This window comes from Coccinella septempunctata, chromosome 8, assembly GCF_907165205.1.
Source record: "Coccinella septempunctata chromosome 8, icCocSept1.1, whole genome shotgun sequence".
Taxonomy (NCBI): domain Eukaryota; kingdom Metazoa; phylum Arthropoda; class Insecta; order Coleoptera; family Coccinellidae; genus Coccinella; species Coccinella septempunctata.
Window position 1 is genome coordinate 19,494,785 of NC_058196.1, and position 23,579 is coordinate 19,518,363.

The 23,579-nt window shown below is 34.2% G+C and overlaps 1 protein-coding gene across 1 annotated transcript in view; it reads left to right on the forward strand.

Annotated features, from left to right (window-relative positions):
* The first annotated feature begins 300 nt into the window (after positions 1-300).
* The window catches only part of LOC123318628 (death-associated inhibitor of apoptosis 1-like), a 28,293-nt gene continuing 5,014 nt past the window's right edge, over positions 301-23,579 (forward strand). Inside the window, exons 1-2 of the mRNA XM_044905300.1 lie at positions 301-1,093; positions 11,655-11,738. Of these exons, the coding sequence (XP_044761235.1) occupies positions 367-1,093; positions 11,655-11,738 (811 nt within the window). The 5' untranslated portion in view covers positions 301-366. The remainder of the gene's footprint in view (positions 1,094-11,654; positions 11,739-23,579) is intronic.

Consider the following 23,579-nt stretch of genomic DNA (forward strand, 5'->3'; position numbering starts at 1 on the left):
TTATTGGTTCCATTCAAACTGTCTAGAATTTTCCCATCATCCACATGCAATTTCAAGAATGAACACTACAGCATCTATTTTCAAGGTACCAAAAATTTTTCAATTAAAATTCTTTCAATCCATATTTTATCTCGCTTATAAGTGCAAAATATTCAATGAGTTATCGATATATGTACTATATTTCTTTATCGGCATTTATCACCACAATCTCGTAAGAATCCAAATAGAACAGCGTAATTTCCTGTGATTATCGGAAAAGTTGAAACAATTTTTCATATACCGACAGTCGGTTGAGTGCTAGGCTAGCCCAGAACACGATAGTGTAGGCGTATTCCACCCAGTATTTATATTACATAGTTCGCGGAAATGCCGGGTCTGTCTATTATATGCAATAGATGCATTCCCGGGATAAATTCAAACCTTCCATCATCAGAGACCGATGATAGTGCCTATGTTCAGAGTATGACACCAAGGTCAAAACACACCACTCGAAGATCAAGCCCCTCGACTGGTCAAACATACGCTGACAGGCATCGATCTGCAGGATTTTGGAGATCTTGGGAGTTTGTGTATAGTTATCCGGAGTTGAATGTGAAAAAGAGTGAAACTCTGATAAATAAATTGTCCAAAGGTAAAAAGAATATTCGAAAATGGAGAACATTTTCAAGAAATGAGGGACATGCAAATCCTGAAACTAAAAGTTCATCTGATGCAAAGGAAACGTGTCCAGAAGTTTTAAGTCGGAGTAGGAGCCTAGATGAAGAACACGTAAATTCTGGAAGAAAGGAGCTGCCCTCTAATGAAGAAGGCCAAAGATCCGACATCATATCAGAATCAAGTGACAGCAATGAACATCTTGTGTTACCTCCAATTATAACACATGATGACATAGCTTGTATCGAATCCAATTTCACATCTCACATTGAGAGGTCAAATGATGAGAACTACTTCAGTATGGCCGGCAGTTCGAAAGGAGCCATTCCAAAGTATAAGAATGTTTCACAGATACGAATCCAAGATTTTAACAGCGAGAATTCGATCGATGAAGTGGGGCACATTAATCCTACTGAAACTGCTTCAAGCAGCACAGATGGTGAGTTTGAATTTTTTCATAAAAACTTTCATCCAACCATTCGAATCATACGAAAAATTATCAGAGAGATTACAAACCCCATTAAACGGACAACTTAAACAGCATTTGTGAATTGTCTTAAAGATTGGCATCGTTGTTCAACAGAGATTCTTTGAAAATTGCTTTCTCTAATGAAAATATGCGAAAAGGCGCATAAGTTCCATCTGCCAATCATGTAGATTGTTCCTTTCTTAGGTCTTGGTTCTTAGCACAGCCTTGTTCAAGATCAAAATGCAAAATCGCAGTAGGGCCTATGGTATCATGACTCAGTGAATAAAAAACATCGATCCGAGTATCATGGCCTTGATACGCGTGCAAAAGGTTAGTTCAGTGGGTGAATAGGGTACTCTAACGATTTGTTAAAATCAGCTGAACGTTCGTTGCCCTGAGGCACACAAAGCTTTTTATTATCACTGTAAAGAGGCATTTCTGAGAAATTTATAGTCTAATCACTCTAATCTAACGACAGGAAGAATATTTTTTCCAAAAACATGCACAAAACACAATACTCGACCAAAACAGCACGCGATTCAATGGAGGGAAAAGCTTGTGTGCCCCACGACAACGAACGACTGATTTTGACAAATCGTTAGAGTTGTAGGTTTACAAACAAGTGTAAAGGTGCCTAGGTACAGATTACTCTGACGTGACGTGTGGGCTCAAGTCATAGTGGGCATGATTCAAAAATCTAACCTAGGATTTTGCGCGGAACCGTTCATCCATAGTAACAATTCGGTTCAAGAAGGAAGTCTATATACCCTTGCACACTTTTGGTCAACAATCAAGCATTTTGGGATCCATTTTGCAGCAATTTTGCTCATGTCCAAATTGACGTGAACTATATGATGAACGCGTTCGTATGAAATATTCAGTGCTTCAGATATCCGTTTTAGTCCAATTCGACGATCTGATAAAATCATGTCGTGAACTGCATCGATATTTTCGGGGACTGACACAGAAACTGGCCTTTCCGATCAGTCTTCATCTTCAATGGAAAATTTACCTCTTTTGAAGCTTGAAGTCCAATTTTTCACGGTCGCATACGAAGGACATTGATCACCAAGGGTATAAAGCATATCTTCGTAAATCTGCTTACCTCTTAACCCTTTTAAATACAGGTACTTGATGATGGCTCGATACTCCAATTTTTCGATTTTCACAATTTCGCTGGACATCTTCTTTCTTTTAATTTAGTGTGTAACTCTGGTTTACTTTTTTGCGCCTAAAGTTGTTTCAGAAAACATGGAAACCTATTTATTATACAGGGTGTTTGAAATAAATTCCGGGTTCGAAAAAAATGCTACGAAATTTTCTATAAAATATGAACTGCCGAAAAAAGATGGTGTTGAACTTGAAAATGAGAAATGGGATTTCATCGAACTTTCGTTTTCGGAATATAAAAATGGCACTTTGCAAGAGCTTTATTCACATGAGATTATATTTTGAAATATAACTACTTCTCCTAGAAAATATTCGAACTGAATATTTCAAAAGGGATTGAAGACTTCGTTTTCAAGACGAGACAGGACTCTCGAGAACGAGAGAACGAGACTTCCGTATACTTAGCGTTACTATTCTGAAGTGCCATTCATAGGAATTATATTGATATGCTGGATTTGTTGGATTATATTCCACTCCTATCGATAAGATAGAATTGGAAGGAGATCTCGATAATTAACAAAGGGTGTAAAGTTCCTTGGACATCGTAGTATATAGCCATGCTATAAAATTACATTTATAGTAGTTTTCTTTTATCTATTTCTCTAAAGGACAAACCAGCCTCGTGTAAGGCCACTTTATACTTTATACCTTATCAATCTCGCTAAGCTGTTGAAATTTTCTCCTCTCTATAGAAATTCTTTCAAGTAAATTCATTGATACTGGGTGTTCTGTTTTCTATGTCAGCTTCTACGATAAAATTTTGTAGTTACCTCTTAAATTTGATGAAACTAACAAATATTGGGAAAATTCTCTACGAAGGGGGTCTACACCGTTTAAATTTTTTTTCTCTTGTGATATTCATGTGAAATGCGACATATGATACATTTTTGAAATCAGCAAAAAAATTGCAGCAAGATTAAAGAACTTTCCACTATAGTTCACATTTGAAAAATTTAAATTCTCTGTGGTATCTCGAAAATGACTGGATCAAAAAATACAATAATATCATATTGAAATTCCTCATGAAAAAGTGCCTATATAATGTAACAACAGATTTCGAATACGAGTTCGAATAAGCGAGTTATTCCAGCTTCATTAAAACTGAGACGTAGACAACGAATTTTGCCCACCCTGTACACGTTTCAGCGAGGCAGTTCAAGTGAAACTTCCAGAAAGGAAACGAATCATTTATTTTCGACTTAAATATCCCTCATTTTTGGTTCCCATATACCAAGTGTCATTCAAATCAGCAACACCCTGTAGATCTGTTTTCCTTTTCATGCGAAATTTGAAGGTCGAGTACCGCGAATTGATATTTCGATACGCCTCTGCGTAGAAATGCTAAAAATAAGCCGTGATTCACTTCTTGAATAAGTAAACATCTTTATAGGTCTGGAGAAATAACAAAAGATTTATTATTCTCGTAGCGTATTGATTTCGATTGATAGGTTCCCGGAAAGTTAAACAGGAAATAGGTTATCCCCTCAAACGCGTGCACACGTTGCAATCGTGTCGAAATTTATCGATACTTTACTTTCATCGGGATGATATTTCAGAGTATTAATAGAAGGTGATCGATACATAGGGAATTTCATTTTCTCACTCAATAACAAAAATTCGTTTTGGTCCATAATAAGTACGAAAATCGAAATGGAATTTCAATATTCTGGAAAGAATCCCATTGGATTTTCATTTTATTTTCACTTCAAAACTCTCTTTGGATGCAATTGTGCATTGAATCATCAACTGTTTTCTATTTTGAGATACACAAAAGAATTTCTGTATGCCCCGAATACTGGCATAAGTAATTCCATTACTTATGCCAGTATTATTATGCCCATATATTATTATGAATCAATTTGGATAGGATAAATACAACAAGAGATAAATTCAATCTGGGAGTACTCTGCACATTCTGAAATTTTTTGGGGTTTTCACTCTTTCAGTCTCTGAAACAAAATAAATTAAAAAATTGAAATAATCGATATTCTCCCTGGTGCAAGTAAGATGGAAAAAATTGTTGCCTGTCAATGAACGAAAAATTAAACTTCATGGTAAAACTTTGTAACGTTTCGGAGTCTATATCACACTCCTTCATCAGTCGAATTCTTGAAAAACTTTAGAATTGTAGTTTGTCAATCGACATTTGTCAACACACAGTTGATTGTTGATTCATTTAATTTTGGCATCAATCCAAATACGATCTATTCCTATTGAACAATTGGCCAAATTATTATTTTTATTCAACAAAACACAAGTGGACTCTTTAATTTTTCGTTTATGATTTCGGTTCTGTCCTTAAAATGTTACTGTTATTCAAATCCATCATACGGTCTCCTGTATTAGAACACACACGATCTGCAATCTGTGATCTATTAATTTCTCTATTTTTAATGTGATTTTTCGCGCTTTCTTTTTCTAGAGGTCTAGACGTCTCACCTGTATAAGTTTTACTACAAATACAGTGAATGTTGTAAACACAATTTTTTGATTTTTCATTCAATGGTTTAGTTTTCGTAAGTATAGGTCTTAAATCATTTCGAGTTTAATAATACCTCTTTTATTTTTGGTGATTGTAATATTTTCATACCAAACTTTCAAATCACTGACCATGTTTTCGGAAATGTCTAATTTTTCTGTTTTTGCATTCCTTATTTTCGGTTCACTTTGGAACACGTAGTTGAATTGTCTATTGAATCGCCAACTGTTTGGTTTCTTGGAACCCTTCTTCTTAGGGTGCCATCTTCTTATAGATGGTTGGCTACAATTTCGACAAATCGTTCTCGATCTTGAGTCATTCTTAGCAATGCTTCAGAACCTACACCATCAGTCCAATCTATTAAATTCTTTAACCAGAAATACTGTCTCCTCCCAGGCCCTCTTTTACACTCAATTTTGCCCTACATTATCAGTCTGAGGAACCCATATTTCCTGCTCCTATATCCACAGAACAACAATTACTAGGCATCAGGCTCCTCTCCTGAAATAGTAAAAATTTGTAATTTTTTCTCATATCGACCTATTCGGTTCCGTTGAAAAGATACAAAATGCGTAAATTTAAAAAAAAAATCCTTTTTTCTCCGAAACAACTAATTCCAAAACACACTATTGAAGAGTTCCATCTCTCTTTATAAAGAGAGAAATTTTATATGTAAAATTTACCTACCTAGAGATATAAAACCTAGAAAAAAAATCAAGAAAAGAATCTCGTTTCCTGAAACTTTTTAGGGTTTTCACTCCCAATCTCTGGAACAAAATCAATTGAAAAATTTGTCAGGAGCAAATCAAGTAGAAAAAATTGTTGCCTGACAATGGACTGAAAAAAGAACTTTGAAATTATAATTATATATAGTAACGTTTCGGAGTCTATATCAGACTCCTTCATCAGACGAAAATTAATTTACGCAGAGGCAAATCGTTTATTTCAATTTTATAATTGATTTTGTGAAAACCTTAATAAAAAGAATGAAAAGTGATAGCGCCTTAACGGCAATGAATAAAATAATGAGGATAAATTCAGATGCATACCACCCGACGAAACCGAACCCATGGTCAGCATCTGCTTTCCTTCGGTGGAGCGTACTCCATTTGGGGCCTTGACGATGGCAAATTGGCTAGCTCAATTCAGACCGTAACACCATCGTCGGGTGGTATGCATCTGAATTTATCCTCATTACTTAATAAAAAGTTTCAGAAAATGCAGAATCCTTCCAGAATGAATTTCAATCGATATCTGAAAGAATCTAGTTGTGTATTATCCAAAAATTCACGAAATTCGTTTCGACTTACAATCATTTCTTATTATTATCTTTATATTCATTTATATTATATAACCAAGAATTATTGGTGCTGGTTTGTAATGAAGAATACGATACAGTCTTATCAATTTTTTCAATATGAAATGGACAGAATACAATTATTTCATATAGAGTTTCACAAATTCTTGATGTGAAATTGTTTATCCCTTTCAATGTTACTATAAAACCTCCAGGAAGACGAAAAAAACGCTTTTTCCTTTATTCCGAGGCTATTTCTACATAACCCGCAAATCAGATACTTATTTTCAAAAAGTAAGAAATTGGGTAAGCCTATCCTCTGTCGCCGAACCTGAAGATGCTAAGGATTATAGAAAACACTATAATATGATCTACAATCCTTGAATTAGGCCGCAGTCATGTATAAACTCTTCTCGGAAGATCAATAAACGAAACCTGAGGCGCTCTCCCACTATTCGGTTTTTACCGTAGTCAACCCGCGAAGGATTATTTATCAGGTTTTGTCCGTAAGGCTTCTCTTACACATCTCGTTTTCGAGGTCAGTTATGTGAAAATTGACTTATTTTGCATCTCATTGATCTCCTTGAAATCTTGTTTCGGAGCAAATTTGATTAAACATTTCAATTACAAGTAAATCAAATGTAGGAAGAAAAAGTTTATTCGTTCCATCATACGGCATTTAAACATTTATGCATACGGCAGGTCTAAAAGGTCAAAGCTACCCAGAATACGTCCGGTGGCAGACAGTTTCAAAGGCATAAAGTATATATGCGAAAACATGAAAAACTCTGATGTTTGGCTCCTCATGATTATGTACTACATAATCATGAGGTGTAATAAATCCTAGCTAGCTGCACCAGAATACCAAACAACCATGGATATGTTGCTCGCCGTCTTTTGTGTCTGTGGTCGGGTTAAGGTTAGAGCAGTGTTAATTTTTTTTATCCAGTTGTTTAATTAAGTGGAGAATAACTGATTGGGCACTCAATATCTCAGAGGTTATGTGTTTTGAAATATACCTCGATATGCATCCCACCTCATTTCGAATAGTAAATCAGATAATCAGAATCACCCTGTAACCATAAAGTAAGTGGGTCTGTTCTGTGCCTGTAACCGCACCCTTGTATGATGGAAAATAACTAGGGAAGTGGAAACACGTGCAAAACCTGAATAAACAGTTGCCGATATCCGTTATCTCTATTTCAAGCACTGATAAACTCCAGCAGAAAGCTTCAATCCTGCTTATGCCCTTCGATATCTGATGCTTTTTCTCAATGAATGAGTGATGGCGCCAGTACATTATTGGAATTTCAGTTTCATCACCGAGTTGATAACATATCGGCAACAATTCATTAATACAGTCGGGATCAACGTTTATGGATTTATCGATTCGCAATCTTTCGAACAATGGAAGTATTTCGAGGGTCATAGTTCAAAAATAATCAGCCCTTGGAACATCATGATTAAAAACTTGAGGATTTCCAATCTTTTTGGCCCTGGATATTTACGTCTGTGAGCCGAAAGTTTTGCAAAGGCGTACTATACCGAGTAACTTGTACATATTAGATTCTTGAGGTCAAAAGAAACAGTTTTCACAGTTATTTTCCATTTAGATAAAACGATTTCAAGTTATTATAATGAGCTATGCCACCCCTGGAAAAACAAAATCCCCTTTAGAATTACCAGGTAAATCTATGGCCCTATACACATCTGTGGATCTTTTAAACAAAATTTAATTCGCCCAAATACCCAATTTGTCGAATTTTGCAGATATTTTTTATTTTTGAATATGAAATGACCTACTTGCATTACGAAAAACTATGAAGAGTACTTTCATTCTCAAAAATGATCAAATATTTATTAGTGAGAGTTCAATCTACTTCTGCATTGGATTGGACAAAGGATGTCAGTCTAATGCGCATGGTCGGATGAGCATCTTTAAGGTTTTTCGCTGCCTAAAAGTCGGCGCCCTAACAAATACTTGTGATCGTATTATTGAATGGAAGAAAAACGTGAATCACTAACTTAATCACTTAATGAAACAGTATTACTATAACTAGATAAGAAGGTATATCGTTTTATTGTTTCCTAAATGAAAATGACGAATAACGGAAAGTATGAGAAGACACCGGATATAAATGTGATATCGAAGAAACAATTATTATTTTTTTCAGTCATATGATGAACAAATTAGTCACCACATATGAATTGTAGATAGACAATGTTAATAGCGAGTTTATGAGTTTAATTTGAAATTTACATGGTTTCATTATCACAAGGGAGCCACCAAATCAAGGTTTGAAAAATCGGTAAATGTTCGTTTGTACTCAAAATTGTGTTGTCTTGGGAGTTAGGTACCAAGTATCAGTAAATTGTAATGAACTCATTTGGCCCACTTCAAATGCTTGAAGCCCGAGATCTAAACGTTTCCTGAAAGCTTGAAACGAATAACAGAGAGTTGATTGATGTTAAATAAAATATTCCTGAATGTCGCAGAAGCTTGTTGGTTTACAATATATTCTCAAAGCTGAAAGACAATGAAATTTCACATTCAATAAAAAGTTTTCAGGATTATTACAGTTACAGTTTTTATTGAATGTTGCATTTTTGTCAGTTTTCAATTGAAAGTTTCGTTGCCTTTTAGGCTTAAACAAATAATAAATGATGTAACCATATGTCTAAAATTCACCGAGATATTCAAGAGAAATTCTACGTTTCTGAAGTAGGTAATCCATTCATAACAAAATCACAAATGTTTCTACAAGTAAAACTCAAAAATTACTCCAAGGATAATGAGCACAATAAAAGAAGAAGAAGAAGACAATGATCGAAATCAAAGGAATGAATAAGAAATCCTTCTGACAAAAATGATGTATTTTTTATTGAATATGTTTGAAATGTCACATTTTGAAATAAACCATTTCAACCGTTTCCCAAAAAAAATTATTTTAAGTTCTTAAAAATGAAAAATAAAAATGGGTTAAAGCGTTTTGTGTCAATTGCACAAGTTGGCAACGTCGACTGAAATATGCGTTGATAATAAAAGACAACAAATACACTATCTTGATGAGATAGACAAAGATGTTTGTCTATGAAGTCTGCGACGAACGAAGAAGGTCATAAAAAATTTTATGGGATTTTTATGGCCGGTTGCTGTTGAGGCTTGCCAGTAAGTACACGCCTTATGATTGCTGTAAATAAACAGCTATTATTTTATAAACAAGCTGATCGGACATTGTTCTTTTTATTTTCTAGTAGGCGCTGTTGCCAAATCGTGAACTTGAAACAGTGCGATTTAAATTTTAAAACCCCATATTTGAAATATGGTAATGATGCAGTTCTTATACCATTGATCATTTTATACAATCATTATGATATTCCCCTACCTAATTTTGAAAAAAATCAAGTTGGGGTTGCTTTGCCTGGCCGGTAACTCATTCCCTAATCCCTTACTCTAGAAGTTACCTTGAAATATTCAGCGGGTTTTCAAAGATGTAGAAAAAAATCGTCAGGTGTACGTTCTCGAGCATGTCAGATTAAGATACTGTATATGCCCTATGTGTCTCTGATAATTAATTTATGTTAATGTGACAGTCTGCGTGGTGGGGCTGGCCGTACGGAAGAGTTGAAAATGGTGAAAAAAAAATTTCGGGAGTGTCAGATTTTTAGAAGATATGTTAATAGGACCCAAAGAAAGTTACTTTTCAAGAGACTGACAATTCGGACGTACACACAAGGTCACAGAGGTCCTTTGAAAATGCAAAAAAATCGTTACTTGTACTCGAGCGTGTCAGATTTTCATACAGATGGTTAATCTCGGTGTTGCAGACGTGTTGGCCCTTTAATTTGAAACTAATCAGGGGTGGTTTTCTTCATCTGACAGCTTGAAGAGTATTACAGGGCATTTTTTTTTAAATCTCCCTTCCTTTACATCTAATCGTTTCTGTATTCATTATGAAAGTTGTAGAGCATAACATTTTCTACAACTATTGTCTGAGCTAGAGGGTGATATGGGCGAGGAGCTTAGCCACAGATGCGAAGGCCAAGGTCAATGTGGAAACCCTGTCTAATGTACATTCATCGCCATATATCTCAAAAACGTTAAAACGTAGAAAAAATTGCTGCGGACAAAATTTGTAGAAAATGATATGCTCTACAACTTTAATAATGAATGCGAAAACAATTCAAAGCCCAGGAGAGCAGATAATTCAAAAAAACTGGTTTTTGTGACCTTTATGGCCAATTTTTATTATTTCGGCTTGCTGAAACAAGTTTGGTCCATTGATTTCAAGATTTAAATATTTCTGCATAGCACAAGTAAATATTCCATTCAAAATTAGCATTTATTACTGATATTTCCTTCATCTCAAGATTTGTATAGAAGACTTCCGAAATTCCACGCTTATGTAAAAGTGTATAAATTCATATTTGAAGAGTTGGACTTTTGCAGATTGGTATTGACTGGCTTCTTTTTATCCCAGTTTTCCCCGATAAAGTTCAGATAACTGCTGGCCTGTTATATGATGCAGAATCACATGATCATTTCAGAACAACATGAGTTCAATGTTCATGGAACCAGTGTATTTATTTACCAGTTCAAAGTTGTATAGTTGAATCATCATTAGGTCAAGGGATGGCACAAAAATATTACTACATTTAATCACTGAGCGATAAATATTCCAATCGTAACCGCAATGGGAATTTTCTTATCTACGAATATTCTGACCAATTTTTGCATAAATAACTCATGCAGGGTTAGCATTGCGTGTGTATGAATCTTTCGAAATATCACTGGGTTTTTTCGATGCTGGAACCAGCAACTATGTAATCTTTTCAGTCTTTTCGATGCTATTGCGGTTGGTTCTTTCATTTATTTCTCCTTTTTGGAGATTCAAATTATACAAGGTTCTCAGCAACTAGTTGGCCATTCCTCATTGATGTGATCTCGTGGACTTTGAATTCGCAACTGTTTTGCACTCAACAACTAATGTGTTTCTGCTGAAAATATACTTGTCGATATCTTCTGATTGAGTTATTGTTTTTCAATTAAATTTTGTACAGCTCAAACGATATTAAATAGATAGCACGTAACGAGAAACATTGGATTTTCATTTTCAGTTTGGAATGTTTACCCCGTATATGCATTTACGAGGATTAATTTAAAAGTTTGAAGCCTGCATTGATAGCTGTCTTTGTAACAATGATTTTTGAATTCGGCAGAGCAAAGGCGGATTCAATTCTGAATGAATCGACCTAATAAGACTCGGTTGATTTGAGAGGAAATAAATTTTTCTGAATGGATTTTTATAGAGATTATTGGAAATATATTTTTATTCATTTTTTTTATACATCCTGAATCCTGATCTCTCCACGAAGCTTTTTTGTTTAGATTCTGTATCAGCATCAGATTGATACTGGGAACTGAGACTAACCTAAAAAGTGGATAACTACAGTGATTTTAACACTTTTATGGGGATTGGGGGATTTGTGACGCACAACACGAAAAACACAAACCTGACCAAAAAATCTGATACAGATTTCACACGTTCACGTGTACCTAATTCAACTTTTTTTTTTTATTCCAGTTGGAGATTCATCGAACAGGAAGAACTGGAAACACAGTTTCAGCAGAGAAGGAAAGAATAAAAATACAGTCCTCCATTCGGAAGGTTAGTATATAATTTGTTCAAGTATTATTTTCTTTCGATCTTTCGATTGCTCGATCAAGCATTTGGTAGAATAAATAAAATTGAATACATATATGTACTCATATGAATATTTCTGAATTTGAAATCAATCTGAAATTGAAAGTGTGTGAATCATTATTCGACGCCAAAGGAGATTCTAAACTTGTTGATCAAAACGGCTATTGTCAATCAATGGCAGTAGATATTATCATTAAACTCAACTGTAATACAGATAAACAACACAAACAAGCGTATTATCAGCATACACCAGTCTGTATATACTTATCAATATATACTTATTTCGTAAGCAACGAATGTGAGTATGAAATCAGCTGATTTAGAGAGTTCGGTAAATGGTATATTTGTCCAAACCGCTGCGTCTCGCCGGCCGCAAGACAAATCGACCAAAAGTCGAAGGTGCCAAGGTAGCAATCTCAGACCTGGAGTCAGTTCGGAAATAAGAGAAAAAACTTGGGAATTTCAAGATTTTTGACGTTTCCAAACGTAAATGTAAACAAATCCACGATCGCAGAATAAACTCCTTTCTGTCTCTGACAGGTTAACGTCAGTTTGACAAAAGTGAGGTACAATGCCTCGGTATTTATGAAATTCACTTCATTATGTTCCTTTAAGGCAAATCTACAAGTAAAGGTAGATCTCCTGGTATATAAGTTATACTTCCTCTAGTAGGTACCCTTTCCAAAATTTGTGACATGAATTTTATTTTTTGTATTGTTGGGTCAATATTAATAAGTTTGCTCGAGAACGCTCTTCTTGGATGGTGAAAAATAATATATTATTCATTGTTTATTGTGAATAATTGGGAGTAGGTATGCACACTGTAAAATCAGAAAATGTTCATTCAATGCATATCCGAATAAATAATTTCATAAAAAACAACGTACTGATATCGATGGATGCTTGTAATTTTCCTGCATAATATACAGGGTGTCCCACGCTAGGTGGCCTATTAGACGTTTACGGAGAACGGATCATAGGATTGTTCTGAAAATTTGGGTACTTGGGTTTATGCTTCTGATCCAGATGACTAAAATATTATCAATGTTCCGCTGTTACTGTTCATACGAAAAAATACTGCAAACTTCGTTATTTCAAATGGGGCACTATATTATAACTTTTTTTCTTCCCCATCTGAGTATTTTTGTCTTTCCTATTTGTAATACTTTCAGAGAAAATAAGAGTTTTCCACAAAATTATTCCAAAAACTTGGATCCAATTAAATAGACATGGAAAAGACATTTCAGAGTTTAGGAAGCTGAAATTTTTAAAATCGGTACAATTGAGATCCTCAGGATGAAGATCGTATAGAAAAAAACTTGGTTGATATGGAAGTGAATCTCAAATACAATGATCTATGTGAAACTCAACAGTTAGTGATTTTGTCTAGAAGATGTAAGATTGTAAGTTATATATCTACATACATATATATTTTTGAAGAACAATTTTTTGTATGATATGAGATCAAAAAATAATGCATTCGTCTTAAAAAAAATTTCCACCCTTATTAGTGCAACAGATTTAAACAAAATGAATAAAGTGTCGTATTCCCAGTGAAAAAGTGCCACTAGAAAGATTTTATCGTTTTTAGATATTTTTGAAATTAAAGAAATTATATATGGCACATTTTCGAAATCGACAAAATATAGTTATATCTTCAAAACAAATGAAGATATCTTGGAACGATTTCCACATATGGAATTTTCACGGAAATCGAGCCCAGGCTTCCTCTCAAAATTTTCGACTATTTAGTCTAGAAGAACCAGAAACACCCAAAATCAATTTTGGATAACCTGTTCAAGCGAATGGCTTTCATTTCATTTCGTGCAACACTTGAAATAACATTGACTGAATATGAGGAATTCATTCGTCCCCTCTTTATTTTTATTGCTTACTAATGCATTTCAGTATTTTTCATTTGTTTTTGTTTCATTACTAAATGTGTTCATTAAAGCTCCGACTACCTGCATATGATTTTTCACGAATACTTCCACGTTTCATATTCAATCATGTCTATGTCCTTTTTAGGTGAGAAAATTAAATTTTTCTAATTTTGATATATAAAGTGACACTTTTTAAAACTCATTGACGTTTTTAAACGTTTAAAAAGTAAAATATTTCGCTTTCATAGTAACCGAGTGAAAAATCCGAGAGAAGCTTTTAAAACCGTTTTTGGTACTTTTAATTTGAAGTCATAGCAACATCCTATTCAAAATTAGGAAAAATATTTTGTGAAACAGGTTGAGAAACACTATTTTTCGTATTTCGCGTTCTCGCTTTGCTCGTTACGCAGAAACACGCTCATTACGAGAAATAATGTTTTTCCCAACTGGTTGCACAAATAACTATTTTCTAACTTTGTCCAATTTCAAAAATTCATAAAAAAAGAATTACCAACAAACTAAATTTAGTTTGTTCCTAAAAAGCGGAAAAATCATTCGAAATTCGAAGTACAAAGTGATAATTTTACCCTAAACACTATTAGGATCAATGGAGTCCGGTACTGGAATTGAAATAATAATCGATATCTCTCTGACTCGATCTCGGCGTATGTCAATAACGTACTAAGTATCAATAAATTCCGTCGATAAGTTAGCCTTCATGATGGTCTCAGTAGTTCCACTAATTTCGAAAATCACCCTGTACCTTTCTATGGAAAGCCAGTAATTAATTTTTATAGTCAATCCGTGTCCCATGCGACACCCTGTAGGTATGCAGAGTAGATGGAAGGTATAGTGAGAATCATAGACATATTAAAATATAATAAGTCTATGGTGAGAATACGCAAGAAACTTGAAGGAAGGATTATGGTATGGACATGGAGGTTATAGTCAGAATCAACCTTAACCTGGAATCTGGTACCAAAGCTGGTACAGAAGCTCTTAATTGCTATTCTCATTCATCAGTCTGATCGCCAGTTACACATGAAACACGCGGACTTTCAAATACGGTTGATTTATTGCTTAACAATCACCATACCTACACTTTTACAATATTTACTTCACAAACGTCCACAACTCAGAATATATCATTTCTTTGAGGCTCTTTTTTACTCGGGGAGCTCCAAAACGTGAGAAAAAGTAATCATCTCACCGTGACGACCATTTTGGAACTCCCAGCACAAGCTAAAAATCACGTTTAGACGTCAACTTTGATAATTCTTTGATTGATTTAGTTGACAGGTTGAACGTCAGGTATTTGAATTCTAAAATCTTCTTCAGAGCTAGTTTCATCGTCTATAATACTCTAGGATATAACTGTTGAAAGATTTGAAGCAAATATACCTCAGAAAAATCACAAGAGACACTATCAGGAGAATTAGTATTAATTTCTACATTCGCGCAGTTAATATGGATTGAATTCTTCAACCAAGTTTATTTCATAGAATTGGTGCAAAGGCTATAATACGAGAGAATAAACCAAATATGATTACAAAACTGCTAGTCCAGAAGTGTACAGTTAAAACCCAGGTTTCATCTACGCCCATGCCAATAGCTTTCGTTGTGTGGGTGGAAGTAATACCTGCCCGAATTAGAACAGGACGTTTCCATGTTTCCTTCCACCTCCACTGCTCAATAAACTTCAAAGGAATTCTTATTCATTTGAAAATTGTTTGTTTCCTCTATCACCCTCTCTTTCTCAATAATTGTTTATTTGGTTCTATCCAATGGATACCGCGCAGTAGTAGTAAGCAGCGAAAACGAGTATCGTGTCACGCAGCAACGTAACACACCACTATTCTACAGATAGCCAGCCTGCAAACAAGAGTTAAAAGTACGGTTTGATCGTTCGCAGTGAAGTGATCGTGAATCGAGTGATTCCTACCTTTGACGAGACGAGTTTTCGAAAATTGCCGAAAATGCTAACCAGTCGACAAAGCAACTGTGTTATTGTAAGTTATATTCCTCCTCATCAATTATATATAATTTCCTGGAAAAACTTTCGAATTGGCACAGGCAAATTCACACTTCACCGAATTTCATGGCCAACTTGTTTGTTTATGTTTACGTTTTCGGCATTGAAAGAACGTATATTTGAGGTTGGCCTTGGAATTGATAGTGTTAGATTTCGTTATTTCAACATTAGGGTACCTTTCCGTTGCTGTCGTGAACAACATTCAGAATACATAATTAATTTCTGTCCTCCTACGAACCTCTATATTCGAATTACATCATTTGCATGGATAATGTTTCGACTGTCTCTCGAACAAGAAACAGCATTTTCTCGATCAATAGAATTCATTATGGGGGTGCTGAATATCGAACTTTTTAAAAATTCATTTCCAAAACAATCTGAAGTGCCTCATATTTATTGATTCATCATTTGATGTTACCCTAAAGGGTGAACTTCCATTTTATTCCAGTTATAGAAAAATCACCCTCGAAAATATTCTAGGGTCTCATTCATGCCCTTCCAATGTACGGCGTTCGACAAATCAATGAGTTGCATAAATGAACGAATCATCAAAATTATTCTCATCCATGTATATCATTTAGCGTATCATTATGTTAAAACTGCCTGAAAATGGACAATTACTATGGAAAAGTTTTCAATAAACCCCCGAGAAAATATGACTGGTTCATTATTATTAATACGTTTTCCAATTCTTCGATTCATACTAGGGTATATATCCATAGATATGAGCCTTTAGCTTAGTCTAGGGGTAACTAAATTATTGGTAGGGTATATCATAGAAATAGATCATTTAAAAGAATTCTTTTCGTCGCTTTAGTAAAATATGATTTTTAAAACCAATCCAAGACATAGAATCACAAGAAAATTTCATCATCGACAGAGTTTCAGAGTTTACTTTTTCATTTAATAATATTAGTTTTACGGATGAAGCTTATTACACAATAGATAATATACACTGCGCCATGTTGAGGGAGAAACATCTTATTGGAAATACTGGGTATCATTTTATATAAGAAATTCTGAGAAGACTGGTATGTGATTCGAGCAAGGATTGGACACCACATTTCTCTATCAAAATTTTCCTATCGCGTATTTATAATATGACTGCATAACATGACTTATCACTATTCTACTGTCTATTCACATCGATGGGATACCTAGTTGATGAATAACAATTTCGATCTCTAACATTTGCTCGAATTTTGTCACATTTTATTTTTTATTATACAGTAGAACTTATTCAATAAACATTTAGGAACTTCAATTTCATTCTACAGGATTTAACGTCCATATTTTTTGCGGGGTAATTCTATAGGTCAAAATATGAAGAAAACTTCATCTCAACTTAGATCCAAAAATGAGCTATAGCCTCTTCAACAACAAAACCAAAAATCTAGAAAAATTGCGAATAAACTGAATTACTTCCAATTTTCTAAAAGCCTTTTATCTCCACAACTGGTGAGAATCAGTAAATTTGTTTTCACCAGTTAGGATTTTGGGGGATTCTTCATCTTTTGCCCTGTAGAATCACACCTTGAAATATGTGATATTTAAATCCGGTCGCCCTGTATATATAGACAAAAAGGAAGAATTTCTTCAGGTTCTTTAGGATTCTCTATAAATTTTAGTGACTTCTAATATGTGGTCGACCGAATAAAATATATAAGATACTTGTAGAGGGCCTTATAAATAGCTAACAGCGTCACAAATCTGAATGTATTCTCCTAATTATACTTATAACCGAGACATTTCGAATTATCTAGTCGCCGCAATCCGTATTTCTAGTAAGAGTCAGACAGACGGACTCAGGAAGATTTCCTTATTTAATTCATGTCATTGAAGTTTAGGTGTGACGTAAGGTTATCGACAATTATGTCGATTGAGGAACGTTCTCTGTGTATGTTTTGAAATATACAGAGTGTTTTCAAAGGTGAGGCTTTTTTGATAGAAGGTAGAAGTCATCAAAATGAGTCACTTCACCAAACATATAAAATATTCAAGATGGCTGAGCTACAACCCCTGGAAGTTCGACAAAATTTCATTATAAGTACGGGACTGTGGTTTATGACTTCGGCATCGAAAAACGAAACAAAACATAAACATATGGCTGGACAATGATTAGTTAAGTAGGTACTTCCGAGTATATCTGATTAGTTGCATCAGGCCACTTGAAAAAATTGTTGTATTGAGCGATTTAGGGTGAAAAAAGTGTAGAAAGTTGAAGCAGTTTATTGAAAGTGCTTATGTTGACAATTACTATTATTGTTGCTTTAAGTCATCCCATTTTTACGACGATTGTTCTAGAGGATTTGAACAAGAAGAAGATCGTGAATAATTTAGACGAATTTTATTGATGATCTTCTGAATTAATATTCTATTTTTTACACTTGGTCCTGAGTATTTTTCTGCCACTTGGTATCGAAATTAGCCTTTTCATAAAATCGTTTAAATTTCCGTTTTTATTCCCACGTAAAAATACAACGGTCAAATGTCCTGAACGAAACCATATGGTTGAGTCAGTCATCACAAGAAGTTTTTTTCCCATTGCTTTGCGATAATTCTGAATCTGTGATCATTTGTATTAGAATCTATTTCAGTAATCATTTTCAATTTTTCTGCAACTTTGTCATTTTAAAAGTTTTGTGTAGGTGATTTATGGAGAAACGCGTTATTTTTACCAGTTCTACCTTCAGTTCAAAAAAAAGCTCACCTTTAAATACACCCTGTATAGTGTTCAAATAAACGAATGTTATATTTCGATTATGGAAATAATATGAAACATGGTGCTGATAAATTGATGGATGTCCGAAATAATTAATTATCAATGTTCAAATAGCTAAAATGGAACAACTAATGGGCAAATAAACAAATGGATCAGCAAATTAAATAATGAGCAGGCATAGGAATAATACAGATATGATGATATATCTATTATTCATATAAAAAAAAAACCTTCATCATTTATCTTTAGCTACAAATGAAAGGATTTGTGGAATATTTTGAATTCACTTTAAATTGAAACAAAATGCCGCAAAATGCATCCTGTTTCGTCGGTAGTTCATTCGAGCATACAGGTTGTGCAAGTTATCTCGGGCCAAATTTGACAGGGTGATTCTACAGGCAATTTTCATCAAAAAAGTACTTATAGAGTATACAGTTTGAGTCTTTGACTCGTACAAATATTTTAACAGTAGATTCTTGAGGTCATTCACAATATATCACCCACGTCTTCCAATTTTCTCATTATGGCCATTACGTACCACAAAAATACCAAAAATTCAAAGAATCCAACTCTTAGAACTAAGTTGGACTCTATCTGATGAACATTTGAACGTTTTGTATAATAAAAGTATTCTTCATATTTTCTCGTATAATGAGCAGTTTTCGAGTATTTCGATGTTCAAAAATAAAAATATCTGTGATATTCGAAAAATTGGGTACTTTGACCGAATGCAACTTTTTTTAGAAGATGTCACAGACTTAGCTAGTTATTCTGAAGGTATTTTTGATTTTCCAGGGCAGGCACAGCTCCTTATGAAAACTGAAAATGGCCGAACGAAAAAAAATGTATAGGAAAACAGTGTTTGTTTTGACCTGGAGAATAAACTGTTGAAATATTCGTACGAGTCAAAGACTCACCCTGTAAATATATGAATCAACTCATCCCTTATTCCAATTGTTTTTCCACCATGGGAGAAAATTTCTCGTTTATAATATAAAAAAAATCATTTGAGTAAAATATTATGTGAACTTCGAATCGATTTGCCACACTTTATACCCCTGATAGAACCGGGTCTCGATAACGATTTGCTTACCCAAAAGCCTTCGAATACTGTTCCCGTTAACCACCCTTTCATTCCCACTGAGATTTCATTCATGAATGAGGAACAGGTTTAAGAATTGGAGGGATTGACCAGGCAAGGCCCCTCTCGTATTACACGATATAAAGAATAGATTTCGCCCTTGCATATGACGCAATTTCGAACATCGGGCGTAATTATTTGGACTCTGCTGCAGAAAAATATTAGATATCATCGAGGATATTATTGATGAATATTCAAATTCCACGTATTCTACGTCAAAAATAAGCCCTAATATGTCATACAAACATATGTCGACAAATGCTTCTTATCCGAGGTACAGGGTGTTGAATTTATGGAAAAAAATGTTTTTTATTAATAACTTTTACAGTGCTCGAAGTATTTTTATGAAATTTGGGACATAGATTTTAAACGTAAGGGTGCACTTTTTGCATAAAATTATTATTTTTCATTCAACCAGTGGCGTCTGTACTGCATCGAGACTGAATATTTTCAGATAAAAAAGTGATACGCCACTGGTTTTTCCAACAGTAAAAATTACTCTGAAATCCTTATTTGATTTGGAGCAAATTCGGTCTCTTGACATTTCGACGTAAGAGGTACCGTTTCCGAGTAAAAAAATTAAACACATTTTCTAGAAATCGCTAAAATTTCACAAGGTACATAATAATAAAATAAGACTATCTTCGTGAACGAAACGGGTAATTAAAAAAATAAGCGTTAACAGACACACTCAAATACGAATTTAAAGAAGCTGAATTTCGATTTCTTACTTCTATATTTTAACACCCTGTATTTCGGAGAGGATGCATTGCACGACATATTTTTATGTAACAAACAATGGCTTATTTTTGACATAGAATACGTGGTTAAAATTTCTTGGTTAAGATCCGTACCACCCGGTATATTCCTACTCTAGTATTTAAAACTCTCATCCTCAGAGTCCACTGAATTTGTTTTCCTCCCTAGTTTTATTCTTTACGAAATCTTGTAATGCTACCTATTTTGTGGAAGGACCTCTTTAAGGTACTTTTTACTGCGTCACAATGTATTTGGAATTACCTCGGGAATTACTATTAACCCGGTATAATATTTGGCAATCCTGGAACTGTTAGAAAGCCCATATTCCATCAATTACTTCCTTACAAAAAGAGATGTTCTCGATAACAACTCAAAACATCAGTCACTCCTAAAGTGCATGTCATTGATCTCAAAATACATAAAAAAGTGAAAATTCCAATTCAATAAATTCAACCATTTAATCTCTATAATAAAACAAGGGTTGATAAAAAAAAACCTTGTGTTGAGGATGATCTGGATGATTAATAAATAACCCCAAAAACAAGAGTTCTATCCATTTTTTACACAAAAAGTTGGAGTTGCCATTTCAAAAAAGTGAAAAATCAACGAAGGCAAGGCAACTGAGGGGGACTTGGGGCTGCAGCCCCCCTTCTAGCTGCGCCAGTGTGGATGATTAAATAACAAAAGATCTATCCATTTCTGACACAAAAAGTTAGAGTTGCCTTTTCAAAAAAGTAGTTTGTAGAAATTGATTTTGAGAAAGGAAACAAATTTTTCAATTTTCCGAGGCCAACCACCGAAAATATCCAATAAAAAATCTCTCTCGTTCATCATTTGTATCCTCTCTTCAAATCTCACTCATATGAGCTGATGGCTAATGAGGTCCTATAACAGAAATTATAACCATTTTGAATTATTAGAATCTTACGCAATGTGGCTAACGCTGCAGAGGACGTGAAAATTCAGTACATGTATACCAACCTTATATCGTCCTTTACGCCCTCGATCGATTTTCGCGTTTGAAATTAAAACCATTCGGCAGCCACGTGGAAAGAAGGCTATAGAATTACTCACACACATGATTTTTGCCCGTCGCAGTGAATTAAATTCAAGGTGAATTCAGTCAAGGAGTCTCTTTTATTCGTGTTCCAATTCCATTTCGTTTTGGACGTAGGTAGTTGTTATAATGTTTAAACATTTTAAAAACACGAATAGTAACCCATTTTGCCAATTCGTCCCATTGTCCCAACTTCAATTCTTTAATATATCTCGATTTTTTTTCGTGATGCAATAAGGATTTTCGACTTGCGTCGAAGAAGAAAGAAAACCTACGTAGGTACGTATATCGTAAAATTTGCTCCTAAATTCGTTCAAATTTCACGAAATTCTAGTAGTAAAAAATTACATGCTTTTATTTGCACGAAAATCTAAGCAGAAGGTGATTAACAGATCTTTTTCTGCAGCGGTTTATTTTCATTACCATTGTTTTTGTTGTTCTTCGCCATTTCAACTAACTGCATTGAAAAAGAATCGCGAAAAATTCGAAATTCGAAATGCGCTTCATAATTCAAAAAGCCTAATTATTTTTCGTCTGAGAAATTTTAATTCAGATCAGATAAAAAACTGATCACTTTCCCCCATTGAGGTTCATCGATCAACATTTGACCTGACATTGAATTTCCCGATAATGAAAGATAAAAATCTATTATCTATATTACAATCTATCTAATCCGAATTCGGTCAATCAAGCTTTTTGAAGCATGATGCAGATTAGTTAAACGCTTTTCTGGAGATACTGATCTAAGGCGAAAGCAGTGGTGGCACCAGAAGTGATTTTTGGGGAATAATTTTATATTTGAGATTCTTTTAGGTTGTTAGGTATTTGTTGATAAGTAGGTAGGATATAAAGTGGATATTTTAGTATAAAGGGTTAAAACTATTTATTGAAAACTGTTTAAAATACAGGTTGGCTTAGATTACAAAAAAGTAATACACCAATATAATCGCTATATAGAATTATGACTATAAACCGAATTTCGTGTACCTACTTATCTCCAAAAACAAATGAGATAAAGAAAAAAAGGTAATCTTGATTTTTAGTTTTTTCGAGATATCTCAGGAACCATCAGAGATATTTTGGAACTGTTTACACCAATACACTCATCCTTGAATAACGCAACTTTTTTGTAATTCAAGCCACCCTGTATTTCTAACGGTTTTCGATATCCCTGTAGTACCCCTCTAAATGGTTCTAACCATGTATAAGCTATAGGTATGTTTGAGAGAAAACTATTTTGAAACTTATACTTATATGAAGAAGAAAATAAAATCATCTTTCGTTAGGTATACGAAAAAAATATTCTTCAAGGGAGGAAGGAGACATGACCCCCATCATTTTCGAATCAAGTATCATCTTTCAACCAATGTCTCTTCATTCTTTGTTACGCCGTGGGCCTGTTCTCTAAATATCAGAACAAAGTCTACATGTTATTTTTAAATACGAAATATAGCAACATATTTATATCCCATAATAAGTTTACCATTCGCGGCCTTCTCAGCTGTAACAAAAACTGGATACTCGATCCCTGCCTTTCTATATGACATGGCAACCTTGCTACGTCTGCGCCATTTCCTCAGCCACGATGCCAGCAATAACTTAAATTTCTGTAGAAAGAGGCGAATTTTATTGGCGCATAGGGTTCCGTTGTGAAAAAATTCTTTATTTCCTAGTGTTTTTATTTGTCTCATGATATAATTTCTTAATCATTTCATCCTTGATAAATCTCGAGAGTTACACCTAGGTATACGATATACCTAGATACGCAAATGAAGTAAGTATAGGTAATGTAATCTAATCGTTTTAGTGAACTTTTATATAGGAATCTATCAGATACCTATAATTACTAGTTTTCAGTATTGCATTTCAATTTTTCATTCGAATTTTCGGCACAAATTCCAGAAATCTTCCAGGATGACGTAAATTAACAACTAAATTTTCGCAGATTAATCAAACTTTTTAAATTAATTCATTTGCCGAACCTATTTTCAGTAACATCACATTCTTCATCAAAATTATTCGGTTATAACTTCGATGCTTAATTTCGTAAGCTTTCCGTGAGCTTTTTGTACTGCGATACTTACTTTTTATCATTATTCATATCCATTTATTTGAGAAGCATATTCCCAGTACCATCACATTTCTTATGAAAATATTTGGTTTTAACCTCACACAAATCAGAAGATTTCGATTATCATGCTATTTTGTAAT